This window comes from Leguminivora glycinivorella, chromosome 13 (assembly GCF_023078275.1).
Source record: "Leguminivora glycinivorella isolate SPB_JAAS2020 chromosome 13, LegGlyc_1.1, whole genome shotgun sequence".
NCBI classification, from domain to species: Eukaryota; Metazoa; Arthropoda; class Insecta; order Lepidoptera; family Tortricidae; genus Leguminivora; species Leguminivora glycinivorella.
In genome coordinates this window covers 4515532-4533158 of record NC_062983.1, presented here as the reverse complement: position 1 = coordinate 4533158, position 17627 = coordinate 4515532, and the positions used below count along the sequence as shown (strand labels likewise).

At 38.5% G+C, this 17627-nt stretch overlaps 1 protein-coding gene across 1 annotated transcript in view; it reads right to left on the bottom strand.

Annotated features, from left to right (window-relative positions):
• Positions 1-236: 236 nt before the first annotated feature.
• LOC125232686 (kin of IRRE-like protein 3) overlaps positions 237-17627 on the bottom strand; it is an 83982-nt gene continuing 66591 nt past the window's right edge. The window contains exons 10-16 of the mRNA XM_048138441.1: positions 7248-7351; positions 5812-6001; positions 5186-5319; positions 4357-4540; positions 2603-2850; positions 1567-1725; positions 237-565 (exon numbers count right to left, since the gene is read on the bottom strand). Coding sequence (XP_047994398.1) covers positions 392-565; positions 1567-1725; positions 2603-2850; positions 4357-4540; positions 5186-5319; positions 5812-6001; positions 7248-7351 — 1193 coding nt within the window. The 3' untranslated portion in view covers positions 237-391. The remainder of the gene's footprint in view (positions 566-1566; positions 1726-2602; positions 2851-4356; positions 4541-5185; positions 5320-5811; positions 6002-7247; positions 7352-17627) is intronic.

The window sequence follows — 17627 nt, the reverse complement described above, 5'->3', positions numbered from 1 at the left end:
AAAATTGGATAAGGGGTTCTAGACAAATTGGCAAAAAATTTAAACCCGGGACCGCGATCTTTGTGACGTCATAGTTAACCCCCCCACAGTCTGAGAAAGTGACAAGTCATTATTTCGTACTCAGTAAAGTCTACCGATCACAACGATACCACTTGTCAGCAGTATACTCTCCAGTCACATCAACTTCAAAACTAGACGACTTTTTTCAATTCCGCCGCCTTACTATTTTGTTTCCGTTAGCCTATGCCAGATGACGTCACTAGCTGTCCGTGAACAAGTTAAGTAGTTCAAATTAGTAAAAAATAATTGGAAACGCACCTTCACAAAATCCAAACTTGTCACCGAACGATTGAGCACAAATTATTTACATGTCCTACAGCTGCGTTGTTTGTCAGAGCGGGGTGTCGCGGGGGGTGGCGCGCGGGAGGGGCACGGGTGCGGGCAGCGGCCGCGGCAGCGTACGCAGGTGCTGTAGCGGGATGCACCCGGGCGCGAGTGTGGTGCCGCGGGGTAGCGTGCACGAGCCGGACGCGAAGCGTGCGGGCGGCGGGATGCCGGATGCGCTCTGGAATGATGAAATAATTTAGTGATGGATTATTCACTTCTTGGTTTGGCGTGAAGTTCTTTTGATGCCCGCGGTTGGTATTAGTCAGATACAAATTTTAATTTGTTGAATAAAAGTCAGCGGAATGAGTGGAATTAATTATCAAATGGTTTGATAGCAAATTCATGTTATGTGACAACAGTAACCGGGCAAAACCCCGTGGACCCCACCACGTTACTTCAAGGATAGGTACCGGTGACCAGGAGTTGCCATAGTAACCTATAGGTAATATTTACCGCTGACTCATGTATAGGTGGCTGGTGGGTCGACAGCGGATATGCTACGCGGAATACCCGAAACCTCTCGGATTTCACCAGGCTGCTCGACAGATAGGAGTCACCAGAAGCTGCCATAGTAACCCGTTGGTAGAACTTACCCCTTACTCGGCGTCGGTTTGTTCAGCAAGAGCTCAGGGTGTTAGGGATGGGATGGGAGGAGGTTACCCAAACTGCCCATGACCGGAATAAATGGAGAAATATGATTCCAGACCCCAGACTAGAGGGCATTAGACAACAGGATTTAAAGAAGATGAAGAGAAGAACTTACCCCTGACTCATGCATAGGTGGATGTGATGATGGAGGTGATGTGCGGAGCAGGCAATAACCAATTACACTTCCTTCGATTCCAGCCACGCTGCTCCACAGATAGCAGTCACTAGTGATTGCCATAGTAACCTATTGGTACTTACCCCTGACTCGTGCATAGGTGGATGTGACGGTGGAGGTACTGTGCGGAGTGGGCAATACCCTGTCAGACCGTCTCGGGCCCAGCCACGCTGCTCAACAAATATGAGTCACCTGGCATTGTAGCCTGTTGGTACACCTGACTCGTGCATAGGAGGATGTGATGGTGGAAGCGCTTTGCAAACAGGGTAATACCCTGGCAGACCCCCGCGAACCTCGGCCACTTTGCTCCTCAAATAAGTTACCAGAGGTTGCCATAGTAACCTGTCAGTACTTACCCCTGTCTCGTGCATTGGTGGGTGTGACGGTGGAGGCGCTGTGCGGAGCGGGCAATACCCTGGCAGACCCCCGCGGACCCCAGCTACGCTGCCCCGTGGCCCGCGGCTGCCCAGCGGTGGGGATATTGTGGACACTTGCTGTTGCCGGTAGTAATCCATCTGTTGGTAAGACGAGAATAGAGATTAGGACTCGACTAATGCAGCAGTGCTGGATTGTTTTATCTTAAATAAAAAATGTTGCTAAAAAAAAAACAAACAAACTGGAGATACCATACTGTCAATAATGTCAATATATTAACCGGAGACCTAGGCTTAACAGCTTCAAATTTTCAGAAGACTTGAAGATTTAGCTATTTAGTAGTAGTTGTTGCACCTCTAGCATCATCAGTATCTGACGGTATCCTATCTTGGTCCCTATCATTCTCCTCTCTCTAAGCTAGTCCAACGAGGCCTGGTTGTGAACAGGAGTGGTATATGTACAGTTTTAATTCCTCACCTGCAACTGATCCGTATCCGACGGTATTATATCCGGGTTCCTATTATCGTTTTTACTGTCATCCTTTTCTCTCAGCTTGTCTGGAGAGGCTGGTTGTGACGTCGGCGCGGGCGCCGAGAATGGCTTACGTTTGCAGATTTTTGACTGTCTCACCTGCATCACATCATCGGTAGGTATCTGACGGTATCCTTTCTTGGTCTCTATCATTGCTCAAATGCTTCTCTCTAATCTAGTCTAACGAGGCCTGGTTGTGAATGTTCAGTTTGAATTCCTCATCTGCATTTAATCTGTATCCGACGATAGGGTTACTATCATCGCTTTTGCTATCATCCTTCTTTCTCAGCTTATCAGGCGGAGCTAGGGTGCCGAGCGGGGCTTGCGTTTCTAGATGTTTGATTGTCTCACCTGCATTGCTTCATCAATATCTGACGGTATCCTATCTTGGTCCCTATAATTATTGCTCCAATCCTTCTCTCTAATCTAGTTTAACGAGGCCTAGTTGTGAACGGGAGTGGTAAATGTACAGTTTTAATTCCTCACCTGCATCTGATCCGTATCGGACGGTATTATATCCGGGTTCCTATCATCGCTTTCACTGTCATCCTTTTCTCTCAGCTTGTCTGGAGAGGCTGGTTGTGACGTCGGCGCGGGCGCCGATCGGGGCTTGCGTTTGGCACAGCGCTGCCGCACAGCGATCATGAAGAGAACTACCACGACCATTAGCACGCCGCCGCCGCCGACGGCGGCTGACATCGTGCCGGACATTTGGAAGGCGGTTCGGGGTAAGTCTGCAGAATGAAATAGTTGTTTAGTTTTTCGTTGGAAAAGTCTCACGTAGATAAAGTGAAGATAGATATCAAAAGCAGTTAAGGAGTCAGTGCCGTCGTTGTAAGGGAAGCTAGTGTAATTGCTTCTAATGTCAATCAAAAATAATGTATGATCAACTTTTATAAAGACATTGGTCTCGTCAAGAGCAAGCTCGGCCAAATTTCACCATCCACTACTACGAAGTTTCGTTTCAATTTTAAAACTATGTGTTGGATTGTAGGACTTTATACACCAATTCAGCATAAGGTATAACCAAAAAAATAGGGCAAGATACAATTTTGTAGGCTTGTGTCGTTCACGAACTATGAACTGTTAGGAATAAAATAAAATCCCATCAATGACCGAAATGAACTGAATCTTTCCAGGCTCTGAGATTCGGTCTTTGCTCATTTAGTTCAATATTATAGGATCGGCGACTTCGGCGAGCGCGAGCGGTTTGGATCGAGAACTAGTGTGTGACTGCGCCGACCGAGAGCGAGAGCTAATTAGCAGAGCAACAAAAAAACGTCAAGGTTTCATATTAAACTTCGGTTACTTACAACCTTTGGGCCCGGAATGTTACTATCTGTGGACTATTCGTATCATTTTGACACTATTCGGTCCCATTCGTTCTGATCTTTCCGACCGCAGTGGTCGCTGGTCTGGCTGAACTAAATGAGCAAAAGACCTAAAAGAGCGAACTAGTTCGTGGGAGCGATTGAACGAGATCGGAGCGCTCCGATCAACGAACGAAACGGCACAAGCCTACAATTTTGTAATTTTTAACTAAGATCTCTAACGCTATAAACCAATTACCGACATAATATTTTATCCTGTGATAAGTCTAGTGGGTGAATCCAAGTAAGAGTAACGTGAGTCACGACTTCATTGTGTATTTATTTGAACTACAGCTGCAAATGAAAGGATTCTATGCATATATTGGAAAAGCAACACTTCCTTAGAGATAGACTATCACTTGTACTCGCACCGTGAATAAATGGGACATTTTTTTTTTTTAACTTCTGATTAGCAGAAACGTCTGCAATCGATGCCGTTAGGCTTAGAATAAATTTAAAAGTGGAAAATGTCTGCCTTGGGTGAGACTTGAACTCACGGCCTCTGGATCGATACTCCAGCGCTCTGCCAACTGAGCCACCAAGACTTCAACCAAGCCAGCGAAATTTTCCACTACTAAGGTCAATGGGACCCGTAACGACATCTACCGTAAGAGTGTTAAACTTATTTATTTTATTTATTTTAGGTAATTACAAACATAAATCTCTAATTAATTTACATAGTATCGTTAAACCAATAAGGTTTGTCTCGATACCACGATACGACTTCTTAAACGGGAGTGTTAAACTTCTTAAATGGGACATGTCATAAAATCGTAACTCATGTTACTCTACCCTACCCTAGTCTACATTTTAAACAAAACATTTGTGTCGAGAACCAAATTTGTTGCGGACTGGTGAGGCATTACATACCCTGTAAGCTCTTATCATGCACATGATGCTTCTCCGGCGGTCGCAGCGTCCCCGCGCGCAGCGGGAACGGTTCGCCCCTCCCCTTCGCGTTGTACGCCAGAACCGCCGCGGCGTACGTACGCCCGGGTTGTAGACCAACCGCCGTGAAGCGGGGGACCGCACTGGACACATTTGCCACGATTTGCTGATGGAAAGAAATAATCACAGCTACAGACATTTCTTACACAGATTGGCAGGGTCTTAAATTGTTGTCGGCCATTAAGGCTTTTTGGATGCATCAAAAGTAGTTTGATGGTATCAATGCTGTTGTTATAGACATGCGATGCAATAATTATAAATTATCGAAGACTGAATTTACAAATTCCTGGGACATACATTAGTATGTTGTAGGCTTTACTGACTTCATTGCTAGAAGAAATTAAATTTTTTCTCTAATCGAATTCAAGAGCTATTATGATTAAAATTATTCATTGTTTTGCTGATTGTTCTGAAATTTATTCATTGATCCGTGTTAAGCGACAACACACTTAATCATATTTAAGAAGTAAAGGCCATAAAGGTTTAGGTTAAGCCAAAAACCCGAAGCCAATATATGGGAACTAAAACCAAGTCTGACTAAAATCTGTAGCGAATAAAAATGGTAATGGTTGGTAAAAATGGAAGTCTATTGCAACTATATAAGAAAAATTAACAAAAGTGCCAGAACGAACTCTAGCAAAGCATTGTACTACAATATTATAGTTCAACTTCCATTTTTACCAACCATTACCATTTTTATTCACTACAAATCACAAAACAATCCTATCTATAAAAATCCAAAAGAACGTACTTGCGTGACGATCTCCCGAACCTCCAGAAGGAAGGATTGCGGCATGCCGCCATTGAAACCTTCCATGCAACGGACTCCAAATGACGTTAGCGACGCGTTCACAACTGTGCAGTTGTGCACTTGGTCTGGTCGTCCTGCACAAAAAATTCTTCATCAGTTCTATTATGTGTAACAGATTTTTGTCAAGTTCTACTAAATAAACATGGCTGATTGGATCATGAAAATACAAACACGCTGATTTACATTAATGTGATTTAGAAAGCCATTGAAGGCATGTCTGATTCCTGCGATTACCTTTAAAGCGTTTCGCACTCATGAACATGTTAAAGTTTGTCAACACCAACAATACAACATGATTAAATCAATGTGTAAGACTGTAGGTAGATATCCAATACCTAAAAAATATACGTTGAACTGAAGCTGGACTCCAGACATTTTATCAGATGGGTATTGGATTGTAACCTTCAGTTAAGACACACAGCAAAGGCTATTTGGACAAAAAATAATTCCCACTATATTTTCAGTTGCAGCGTCTAAGAAGGTAAATTATACATGAACAGCCTACATGGACTGATTTTTTATCCACATATCACATTTACCTACACTAAATTAGAAGAAATACTTACCAGCAGCAATAATATGGTACACACAGGGCACCCTTTGCTTTCCGATCCTGTTATGCGCCCAGCAGAGTAGAGTGCCGTAATCCATCTCAGTGTGTGGCGTGTATGTGACTGTTGAGCTCGTGCCGGCGCGAGACACATACGAATCGCTTACTTCGTTGCTATTTGCTGTGTTGTTGAAGGTCCAACGAAACTGTATGAAAAATATAAATTTAGTTACCTACTCTTGAAATGTAGTTTTGCGCGATTGGTTAGCTTAAAAGCCATTTTTGTTTTGATTGAACTTCCTTAAAAATCAGTAAAAAGAGTTAAATTGGTCTTAGTCACGTTCAAACTATGTACAGTGACCAGAGCTGTGCAAAGGATGAAGATTCTGATAAAGCACTCAACAACATGAAACTTAGGATGTCGTCAAATGGATTTGCGTCGATGCGGCATGTGATGTGCACATGACACCACTTTTCAGGACTGTGTGCGTAGCCACACAACACACATGCCCACGATAATATATCTTTCGTAGCTATCTACCTCTATCGCCAGACAGAGCCAGAGCGACAGAGCCAGACTGAATTTTTGCGGCGATTGGCGTCGCAGAAATTCCATTCGGCTACGGAGCCTGACCACCTAACGTCAACTGCCGCACGCTGCTATAGCAGCGTCTGACATGAAAAGTTCATGTCAGATGGACTTATGTCAACTGCTCGTTGCTTTAAGCGCCAAAACGTCAACTAATAGTACATTACATCAGAGGCCGGGAAAATGAGGATTTCCGGCCAAGTGGGTATATACGGCCGAGCGAGGCCGGATAGGGATACGAGGCCGGGAATCCGTTTTCACGCCGAGGCATGTATACTTGTATAGTGCTTTTCTCAAACATACAATGAAATAAAAAATAAAAATGCTCTAAAGGACAATATTTTATAAAAAAAAGTTACTTTGCAGGCTTAGGCCTAAAAAATAATATGAAATCCCTTTACAGTCCTCTCGAGTTGTTGCGCCCAAAAAGCGATACTTCCCAGCCCATTTTAAGGAACGTAAAGACAATATTTCATTGCATGTTTGAGAAAATATCACTTTGTGCATTAGGTGAAGGTTCGCAAACGCAATAGTTTCACGTTTACGATAGATGGGATTGCATCAACGCGGTAATTGGAATGTGCTCGACCTTCCTTTAATTTGTGCAAGCACTTATTATGTGGATCTATTGATATGTAGTTACACTAGTTACTTACGTCAGATGGATTAGCGTCGACGAGGCATGTGATGTTTGCATTCTCTTGCTTCGCAAAACCGTGCATCTGTTTTGCTATTAAACGCACCAAAGACATCTATAATGCGTTCTGTTACAGCTCAATATAAACCGCATGGTGTCTGCTCGATCTCGCTTATATTCTGTGCACTCAATTCTATTCTGTGGAATTTATTACTAAGTTACTTACAGTGACGTCAGATGGATTAGCGTCGACGTGGCATGTGATGTGTGCACGCTCCTGCTTTGCTACTCCGTGCACTCGCTGTTGTGAGCTGCGGCATGTCGGGGCGTCTGGTAACAACACATAATAAAATTGTGTGGTGAGGTGACTGGTAGAGAATGGCATGACATGCCATGTATCATTAAGTTCAGAGCAAGAGCAAACTCTTTTAAATAAATAAATAAATGAAGAAATAAACTGTCTCCCAACCATATGTCAAGACTATAATATAAAACTCCCGTGAGACTCATACATATTTAAAAATATTTTAAGCGGGTTACTCACGTATTAAGTCGATATAGCGTTCAAACCCAAACCCGCTTAAAATATTTTTAAATATTTTTACATATGTCAAGACTTGAACCTGCGAATTTTTAGAACAGCCGTATTATGGTTTTGAAAATTGTAGTATCGCAGATATTTCTGCATGGTAAAAATTATCATAATTAAGTGTGTTCATCTTTGTACAGTGAACATTAGTAGTAGGGTGAATCCACGTAAGAGTAACGCGAGTCACGACTTCATTGTGTGTTTATTTGAACTACAGATGCAAATGAAAGGATCTATGCATATATCAGAAAAGTATCACTTGAACTTGCACCATGAATAAATGGAACATGTCATAAAATCGTGACTCATGTTACTCTTACCGCGGATTGACCCAGTAGTGTATTAGATCACGAATCAAAGGCAGATAGTATTATCTGTCAGTTAACAAATAGAGGGTATTTATTTAATCGTTGCAGTAATTTATAAGGTAAAATCACGCCATCTTCATCTATCATTAAGAATTACATCCCCACAAAATAGCGTCAAGAACTATATTTCGATTAAATTAGTACTTTCTATGACAAATACATTGCAGCTAAAATACCTGACATTCTATTCTTTAAATATAAATAGAAATACACATTTCCAATATTTCAAGTCTCTCGTATTACATCGTATAAATACGTCCGTTTTATTCCTCAGACGCAAACACGCTCCAAAATAACGTGCATTAAGGATTTCACAAATACGTTCTCGGATCTGAATGAGCACAAACTCCTCAAAAGAGCTTGCACAAACCTTTCAGAGTTTAAACTGCTATTCGGAGGGGACACCGATTCTGATATAAGACGCAGATTCAGTGAACAGAATCAATAAAAAAAAACCGGTCAAGTGCGAGTCGGACTCGCTCACCGAGGGTTCCGTACAAACTTTCAATAGTTGAATCATCAAAATGTTATTCATAGAACTCTACAGATTTGACTAAATCCCTCAAGACTCAATTTCCCACATAACAAGTAATATTTTAATATACAATTTTATTGTTAGACAACGTCCAAATAAAATCAAGACTATTCGACTTCAATAGTTTACGACTTACGACATGTCGCAAGGACGCTCCTGAACCGACCTCATTATATTAGGAAAAACGATGTAGGAAATGAGCGTTCAACGTACAGCGACATCTATCGGCAAATTGAGTAAACTAATGCGCGCGAGCTAGTATGGAAGATGATTTTTATGGAATAATTGTTTATTGCGTGAACCGATTTTAACCATTTTGCCTCTATTTGAAAGCAGGTAATTACATTGTTATTTTGTTAAAAAATACAGGTACAATAAACACCCGCAAGGATGTTGAAATTGAAAATGTAAATCTGAAAGGTTTTTATAAATAAAAAAAAAAGTTTTCAAGATACGTGTACGATTTTATTTTTCCTGTAATATTCATTATAATAGCCATGTTTGGTGAAAATTTCATAAATTTATGTTGGTAAACTTCGGAGATAAGGGGGGGGGGGGTATTTTTTTATATTTTCCTTCAAAAAACATTTTTTTCCACAACCAAAAAAATATAAAAAAATAGTTTTCATAATATATGTACAGTTTGAGCTCTTTCTAACGATACCACACTTGACCTAGTTACTTGAAATTTTCAGTTTGACCCCCTTTCATTTTGGCCATTTTCTATCATTTATATTAATTAATTAAAAAAAGAAATTCTTTCAACTTGTAGAGGTTCACAATGTTTATAACCATTCCAAATTTCATATCGATAGCGTAAGTAGTTCTCGAGATATTTAACAATGTGACAGACGGACAGAGTCGCACCATAAGGGTTCCTGTTGTACCTTTTTGGTACGGAACCCTAAAAACGGTATTATTTTTTGTTTACTATCGATTATGAATTTGGAATATAATATTGGACCATTTGTAGGAACATCATTGGAATTCGGAACATAATAATTTTTAATAGCCCATAATAGTTTTTAAAACAGTAGGTGTCACATGCAGGGATCGGATACCGGTATTTTTTTCGGAACGGTTCCGTACGTTGACCCGAGAACTTTACTTTAGCGTTTCTGGTTCCATTAACCGGTATTCTTTTTCGTTCAGTGAACGAACGTTTATGAGTGAGAACTGTTCCGAAGAACAGAATTAAATGATACGTTCTTTAAAGAACAGTTCGCGGGAACGGAATTAAATGATACGTTCTTTAAAGAACAGTTCGCAGGAACGAAATTATTTCGGTTTTTCTATTTCCAAGAATTTGAACGAACAGTGCAAGCGGTGTCGGCCACGGCCATCACTTTAGTAACTTTAGTTTGATTTGAGACTAGCGGTGAGTAAACGTGGCGTCGAACGAAACAAATACGTCGAAAACATTCTGCACCACAACCACAATGAAGTAAGTTTTTTTCTTTTAACTTAGTGCTTTCAATTTTACCGATTTTAAAATTTAAGTAATGTCACGACGCTTAAGTATTTATTTACAGGCAATCGTACAGTCCAAGGTCAAATAAGGACGGGACGCCGCTATTAGCAAGAGCGAGCGTCCTTATTTGACCTTGGTACGGCCATCTCAGGTGTGTGTGTGTGTGTGTGTGTGTGTGTGTGTGTGTGTGTGTGTGTGTGTGTGTGTGTGTGTGTGTGTGTGTGTGTGTGTGTGTGTGTGTGTGTGTGTGTGTGTGTGTGTGTGTGTGTGTGTGTGTGTGTGTGTGTGTGTGTGTGTGTGTGTGTGTGTGTGTGTGTGTGTGTGTGTGTGTGTGTGTGTGTGTGTGTGTGTGTGTGTGTGTGTGTGTGTGTGTGTGTGTGTGTGTGTGTGTGTGTGTGTGTGTGTGTGTGTGTGTGTGTGTGTGTGTGTGTGTGTGTGTGTGTGTGTGTGTGTGTGTGTGTGTGTGTGTGTGTGTGTGTGTGTGTGTGTGTGTGTGTGTGTGTGTGTGTGTGTGTGTGTGTGTGTGTGTGTGTGTGTGTGTGTGTGTGTGTGTGTGTGTGTGTGTGTGTGTGTGTGTGTGTGTGTGTGTGTGTGTGTGTGTGTGTGTGTGTGTGTGTGTGTGTGTGTGTGTGTGTGTGTGTGTGCGTGTGCGTGTGCGTGTGTACAATATACACTACTTTCCCATTAATTGTGTCGTTGGTACTGTAGATAGTCAATTACCATAGAAATTACATCAGCTACTATCAACAATGGACCTTTAGGGTCAGTTGCACCAAACCGTCTGTCACCGTTAAAGCATTCGTTAAATTTTATTGTATGGACAGTTCCATAGGCGTCTGCTGCGTGACGATGATGTGTGTGTCAAATGTGGTTGATGCAACGGGCCCTTAGTCTAAAAACGTCACAATGAAAGATGTGAAATGTGCAATTAGTCACAAAAATAAATTGTTTTTAGTATTCAACACTCCCGTGTCCCAGAACTCGAAGAATCCCAATTCATCCAATGTTCTTATACTGCTGCGAGTGAAAGGGGCACTAATGATGATATTTATGACTTGATCGATGCACAGAATGAGCCACTGAGTAAGTACTTACCTATACTAAACCTTCATAAACCTAAATACTGAAACTCTGCCCGGTGGTTCGGTGTTAGGGCTTGCAATTATCCGTCCAATTCGAAATCCGGATGATTCGAGTCGATATTTGAAAATCCGGATATTCGGATAAAATGGATATTTCGAATATTTTTTATTTTATTTAATAAATCTCATAATTAGTAACATAATTATGTATTACGATACGAAAAACACGTCGTAGGAAATTGTTATTTTATAATCAGGCTTGAGCTGTTGTTCGTAACCTTAATGTTAGGTTAGGTTACTTAGTTATTTCATTCTTGCCTTTTTTAGGGTTCCGTAGTCAACTAGGAACCCTTATAGCTTCGCCATGTCTGTCTGTCCGTCCGTCCGTCCGTCCGTCCGTCCGTCCGTCCGTCCGTCCGTCCGTCCGTCCGTCCGTCCGTCCGCGGATAATCTCAGTAACCGTAAGCACTAGAAAGCTGAAATTTGGTAGCAATATGTATATCAATCACGCCAACAAAGTGCAAAAATAAAAAATGGAAAAAAATGTTTTATTAGGGTACCACCCCTACATGTAAAGTGGGGGCAGATTTTTTTTTCATTCCAACCCCAACGTGTGATACATCGTTGGATAGGTATTTAAAAATGAATAAGGGTTTACTTAGATCGTTTTTTGATAATATTAATATTTTCGGAAATAATCGCTCTTAAAGGAAAAAAAGTGCGTCCCCCCCCCCCCCCTCTAACTTTTGAACCATATATTTAAAAAATATGAAAAAAATCACAAAAGTAGAACTTTATAAAGACTTTCTAGGAAAATTGTTTTGAACTTGATAGGTTCAGTAGTTTTTGAGAAAAATACGGAAAACTACGGAACCCTACACTGAGCGTGGCCCGACACGCTCTTGGCCGGTTTTTATGAAATGACTTCAGTTGCCCATAAGATATATGATTTTATTTTTATGTAATTTTGACTAATATTTGATATTAATGAATTTTAATGCTAGAGACATAATCTGATTGCCATATGAGGCAAAACGTCATGTTGTGATCGTTTAGATCGAATATTACCTAAAAAAGGTATTACCTACCTACTCCTTGTTTAAATATCAGATTGCATTTACGAGGTTTTCATTGCCGATTTATTCAAATGCAAAAAGAACTATGACATATTACAAACACCATTTAGCTTTGTTAAATAACAAGGCTGAATGATCTTTCTCTCTAATAATTTTCACCTCTTATCTTTGATGACTTCGTGACTCCATTCCAGTTACACTTGGGACTCTCGGGTAGACGTTCTTAGCCAGAGGGCCTTACGTTACGTATACAGCGAAAAAGTTTTGGTGTTGCAACACTTGCAACCTATTTTGAAAGGATAAAATGTAAAAGCGTATCTGCTTAACTACTTCATCTTGTTCTGCAGTTCAATACTAAATAGGTCTTCCGCCGCGGGATACATAGAAGACTTCTTTTTGTCAGAAAATTTGAACAGTTTTAGTTCTGTTTGCAATTTATTTATTTATTTATAATGTATTCGGATGCTAACAATAATGAAAGTGCAGCGTTTGATACGGTACTCAGTGTCACTTGATTGATTGAGTTAAATTGATATACATTTACATGAGATTATCCACAAATATTCATGAAAAAAACCCTGCCTGCTAAGCCGCGGTCCCGGCGGATTCGAATCCCGGTAAGGGCATTTATTTGTGTGATGAGCATAGATATTTGTTCCTGAGTCTTGGATGTTTTCTGTGTATATAAGTATGTATTTATCTATATAAGTATGTATTCGTATCGTCGCCTAGCACCCATAGTACAAGCTTTGCTTAGTTTGGGGCTAGGTTGATCTATGTAAGATGTCCCCCAATATTTTTGTTTATTATTTATTTACTTATAGTCATACTTGTTATGGAGAATTTTTGCCAAAAGCTGCACTTTTGGATGGAAGCAAGCCGCTTTGCATGGTGATAGTAGACATTATAGTAAACGATTTTTTCCGAGGATATCGAAATTTCATCTCTTAGGAAGCCGAGCGTAGCGAGGTGTTTTATGAAAATGAAAAAAATTCTATCTTTTTATTGTATCGTCCGATTTTGACAAAACGTATCTCAAATGAAAGGTATTAATTTGTGTAATTTAAAAAAAATACAAAGAAAAAAATTTAAAAGAAAAGTAAGAAAAAAATAAAAAAAGTAAATTTCCGTCTCGCACTGAATAACTTCAAAGAATGACAGACAAAATGTACAATGTCGATATACAAGTTTTTTTTAATCGAAGACAGATAAATTTTTAGTTGAAAACTGAAGACCGCATCGAAATCAGATCAGCATTTTTTAAGATACAAGTTGCCAAAGTTGGGAAAGATCGCTTTATATGGCCACTTTGAAATTCCTTTGCCAGAAAGTCAGAAATAACATGTTTTTCTGACACAGAAAAATACATAGTAACAGTACACATCAAACTAAAATTAAAAATTCCGAGGATATTATAATTTCATCCCTTAGAACGACGAGCGTAGCGAGGTCGGTTACGAAAACCGAAAAAATAATCTCATTTTTTTGTACGTTGTCCGATTTTGACAAAACATGTTTCATTTGAAAGGTATTACTTTATGTAACTTAAAAAAAATATTGAAAAAAATTGGAAAAAAATGTAAGATTTAAAAAAAAAACCTTAATTTTCGTATCACACTGAATAACCGCAAAAAAACGGTAGACACGGTGTATAATTTCGATATATGATTTTTTTAAATTAAAGACAAATAAATGCATGATTATAAACTAAAAACCGAATCGAAATCGAATCAGTAGTTTTTAAGATGCAAGTTGTCAAAGTTGGCTTAGTTTGTTTATATGGTCGCTTATAATAGTTATAATATAAATTCCTTAGCCAGAAAGTCAGAAACATTATATTTTTCTTACAGTTAAAAGTATGCATAGGTAATAGACATCATTATAAACATTTTTTTACAAGGATATAAAAATTTCATTCCTTAGAAACCCTTACAAAGACGATCCAATAAAAAAAACTGCCTTTTTTTTGTTTTTCGTAACAGACATCGCTACGCTCGGCTTTCCAAGGGATGAATTTTTTATATCCTCGTAAAAAATTGTTTATTATGATGTCTATTACCTATGCATACTTTTAACTGTGAGAAAAATATAATGTTTCTGACTTTCTGGCTAAGGAATTTATAAGCGACCATATAAACAAACTAAGCCAACTTTGACAAATTGCATCTTAAAAACTACTGATTCGATTTCGATTCGGTTTTTAGTTTATAATCATACATTTATTTGTCTTTAATTTAAAAAAATCATATATCGAAATTATACACCGTGTCTACCGTTTTTTGCGGTTATTCAGTGTGATACGAAAATTAAGGTTTTTTTTTTAAATCTTACATTTTTTTCCAATTTTTTTCAATATTTTTTTAAGTTACATAAAGTAATACCTTTCAAATAAAACATGTTTTGTCAAAATCGGACGACGTACAAAAAAATGAGATTTTTTTTTCGGTTTTCGTAACCGACCTCGCTACGCTCGTCGTTCTAAGGGATGAAATTATAATATTCTCGGAATTTTTAATTTTATTTTGATGTGTACTGTTACTATGTATTTTTCTGTGTCCGAAAAACATATTATTTCTGACTTTCTGGCAAAGGAATTTCAAAGTGGCCATTTAAAGCGATCTTTCCCAACTTTGGCAACTTGTATCTTAAAAAATGCTGATCTGATTTCGATGCGGTCTTCAGTTTTCAACTAAAAATTTATCTGTCTTCGATTAAAAAAAAAACTTGTATATCGACATTGTACATTTTGTCTGTCATTCTTTGAAGTTATTCAGTGCGAGACGGAAATTTACTTTTTTTATTTTTTTCTTACTTTTATTTTAAATTTTTTTCTTTGTATTTTTTTTTAATTACACAAATTAATACCTTTCATTTGAGATACGTTTTGTCAAAATCGGACGATACAATAAAAAGATAGAATTTTTTTCATTTTCATAAAACACCTCGCTACGCTCGGCTTCTTAAGGGATGAAATTTCGATATCCTCGGAAAAAATCGTTTACTATGATGTCTACTATCACCATGCAAAGCGACTTGCTTCCATCCAAAAGTGCAGCTTTCTTTTCATAACTAGTATGACTATTATTAAATAACAATAATTAATAATAGTGGCACACTCAAGGAGTAATTTTTGATATAAATCGCTTTAATATCGTAAATGTGTTAATTTTACTTTAAAATTTGTTTTCCAAATGAGCTTCTTAAAAATTGCAATGGTATTTCTGTCATTCACAATATTCGAATTATTCGTTTTATCCGGATTTTAACGTGCAAATTATCCGAATTTCAAAATCAGCGGATATATCCGGATTACAATACAAGCCCTATTCGGTGTCACTCCTAAAGTAGGTACTTACAGGCGACCGTACCGACATATGTCAATTAGGGACGCAGTTATTTGTAAAAAAATGAGAAAGCCTTATACGGTCAACCGGGGTGGCTTTAAAACGCAGGGGTGACTTTGAAAATTTAGTTTTAAAGTCATACTGTAAGTAAATTCGCGATTTTCTATGGTAGATTTACAAGAATATTTATTGATCTATTATCTATCTACTAATTACATGAACAGTTTCAGTAAATAATGAATGATGTTAATTTTAAAGCCGTTCAAATACCATCAAAGTAACCCCAAATTTTCCTAAAGCCACCCCGGTTGACGTAGCTCTCCCGCTCTTACAATCCCGTACTTGTTGGACCTTGGTCGGTTTGGTCGTCTGTAGACAGTGTAGACACTAATACACTCGCCAACTACAGTTGTGTATTCCATGTAGATACACCAAGGGCCCAATTCTCAAAAGCTTGTAACTTATTGTAATAATTTTCTAGAAATGTAAGTACATTATGCAAAATAAATAAGATATTTTTATTGCAGATAAAAGCTTTGACATAGATGATGAAGATCTAGCCTTCAAAAAAATATATATAGAGAAAAAACTACCCCATATCCAAGCGATTCTGATGACCTTGAGTTGGATGTAAGTGCTTATAGTGTGAGAAAGCTGTATAAAATATAATCTGCACTAATTTGTATAAATATGTGTGTTACTTAATCTGTGTGAATTTGTAATAGTGATATGTTTTTAAATGTTTTTAAGGACCAAGATGCAGTCCTTGAGAGAGCACAACCCATGCAATCCATTTATAGTGAACCGGAACCGGACGCGATGTGCCCTTGTTCATGCAAGCGTAATATAGTTGCAGTCGTTATAAGAAAAAGTTAGAACAAGTTCCCGAAGAGAATTTACGGGCTTGTTTAGAAGATCTCGAAAATAAAATAGAAAAATATTATTAAATGTGTATCAAGATTATGTGTACTCTATCATAATTATAGCTTCAGTGTAAAAGTCAATCATATTTTGGTACATTCGTTAGTGAAATATCGTTATAAAATAAGGGTTATTCCACTAGTCAGAGTTACCACTAAGTTGTTACCAGTGGTAACTACAATGTTATTTTCCCATAGGCAATTACTGGAAAGATTATATAATAAGATTCATAAGTTTTGTTTTATTTTATACACATGTAAAGCATGACCAGAAATATATGACTATGCGCCATGTAGCGGAATTTCATTAAAACTATTTTCTTCATAGTCATCATACTATACTGAACTGTCACTCCATACATCAGAATAACAGCGCACTCCTGCCTGACAATAGTTATTTATATTTCTGGTCAGGCTTTAGTTTCTTAACCATACTTACCATATCCAACGCGATCAATGTTATTTTCACCAAATCTAATGGCAACAGCTGAGACTGTTTCCTCACCTTTAATTGCGTAAGAGTCGTTAGAGGTGCACATTGACTTGCCTAATATCAAGGACGATAGATACCGGGACTGACAAAGCCCATACAAAAGTTTACCTCTGAAATGTCCCATACATTTCCGAGCGATTATTTCCGAAAAAATTAACAATATCAAAAAATGTTAGTAGTAAACCCCTATTCATTTTTTAATACCTATCCAACAATAGGTATATCACACGTCAGGGTTGAAATGAAAAAAAAATCTCTCCCCACTTTACGTGTAGGGGGGCGGGCACCCTAATAATGTTCTCATGCAATGATTAGTTGGTTTCGATTTAGCTTAATATATTTTTTGTTCTTATTTATGGTGTCTGTATTTAGCTCTGCCGTGAAAAATATTTAAAGAAATAAGGAGGCCGTTTCATCATCGCCACCAGTACAAAACAAGGTCCCACGTAAGAAGAAAATAAACATCGACGACTTCGATACAGGCACAAGCTTCATGAATTTTAGGCTGTGTGGAAGTAGCAAGTCTTCAAACCTAGCTTATTAAATTGTCATTCTCTAAAACCATGCTTTAATTTTCTACAAATATTAACGCGAAACGAAACCCAGTACTCGCTGTCCCGATTATACATGACGTCGGCACATTATTGCCATATGAAAACGATTTGTAGCGACACTCTTCCAGGGTCAAATAAAAACTTGTCAGGCTTTAGTTACTAAAAAAGATCCGG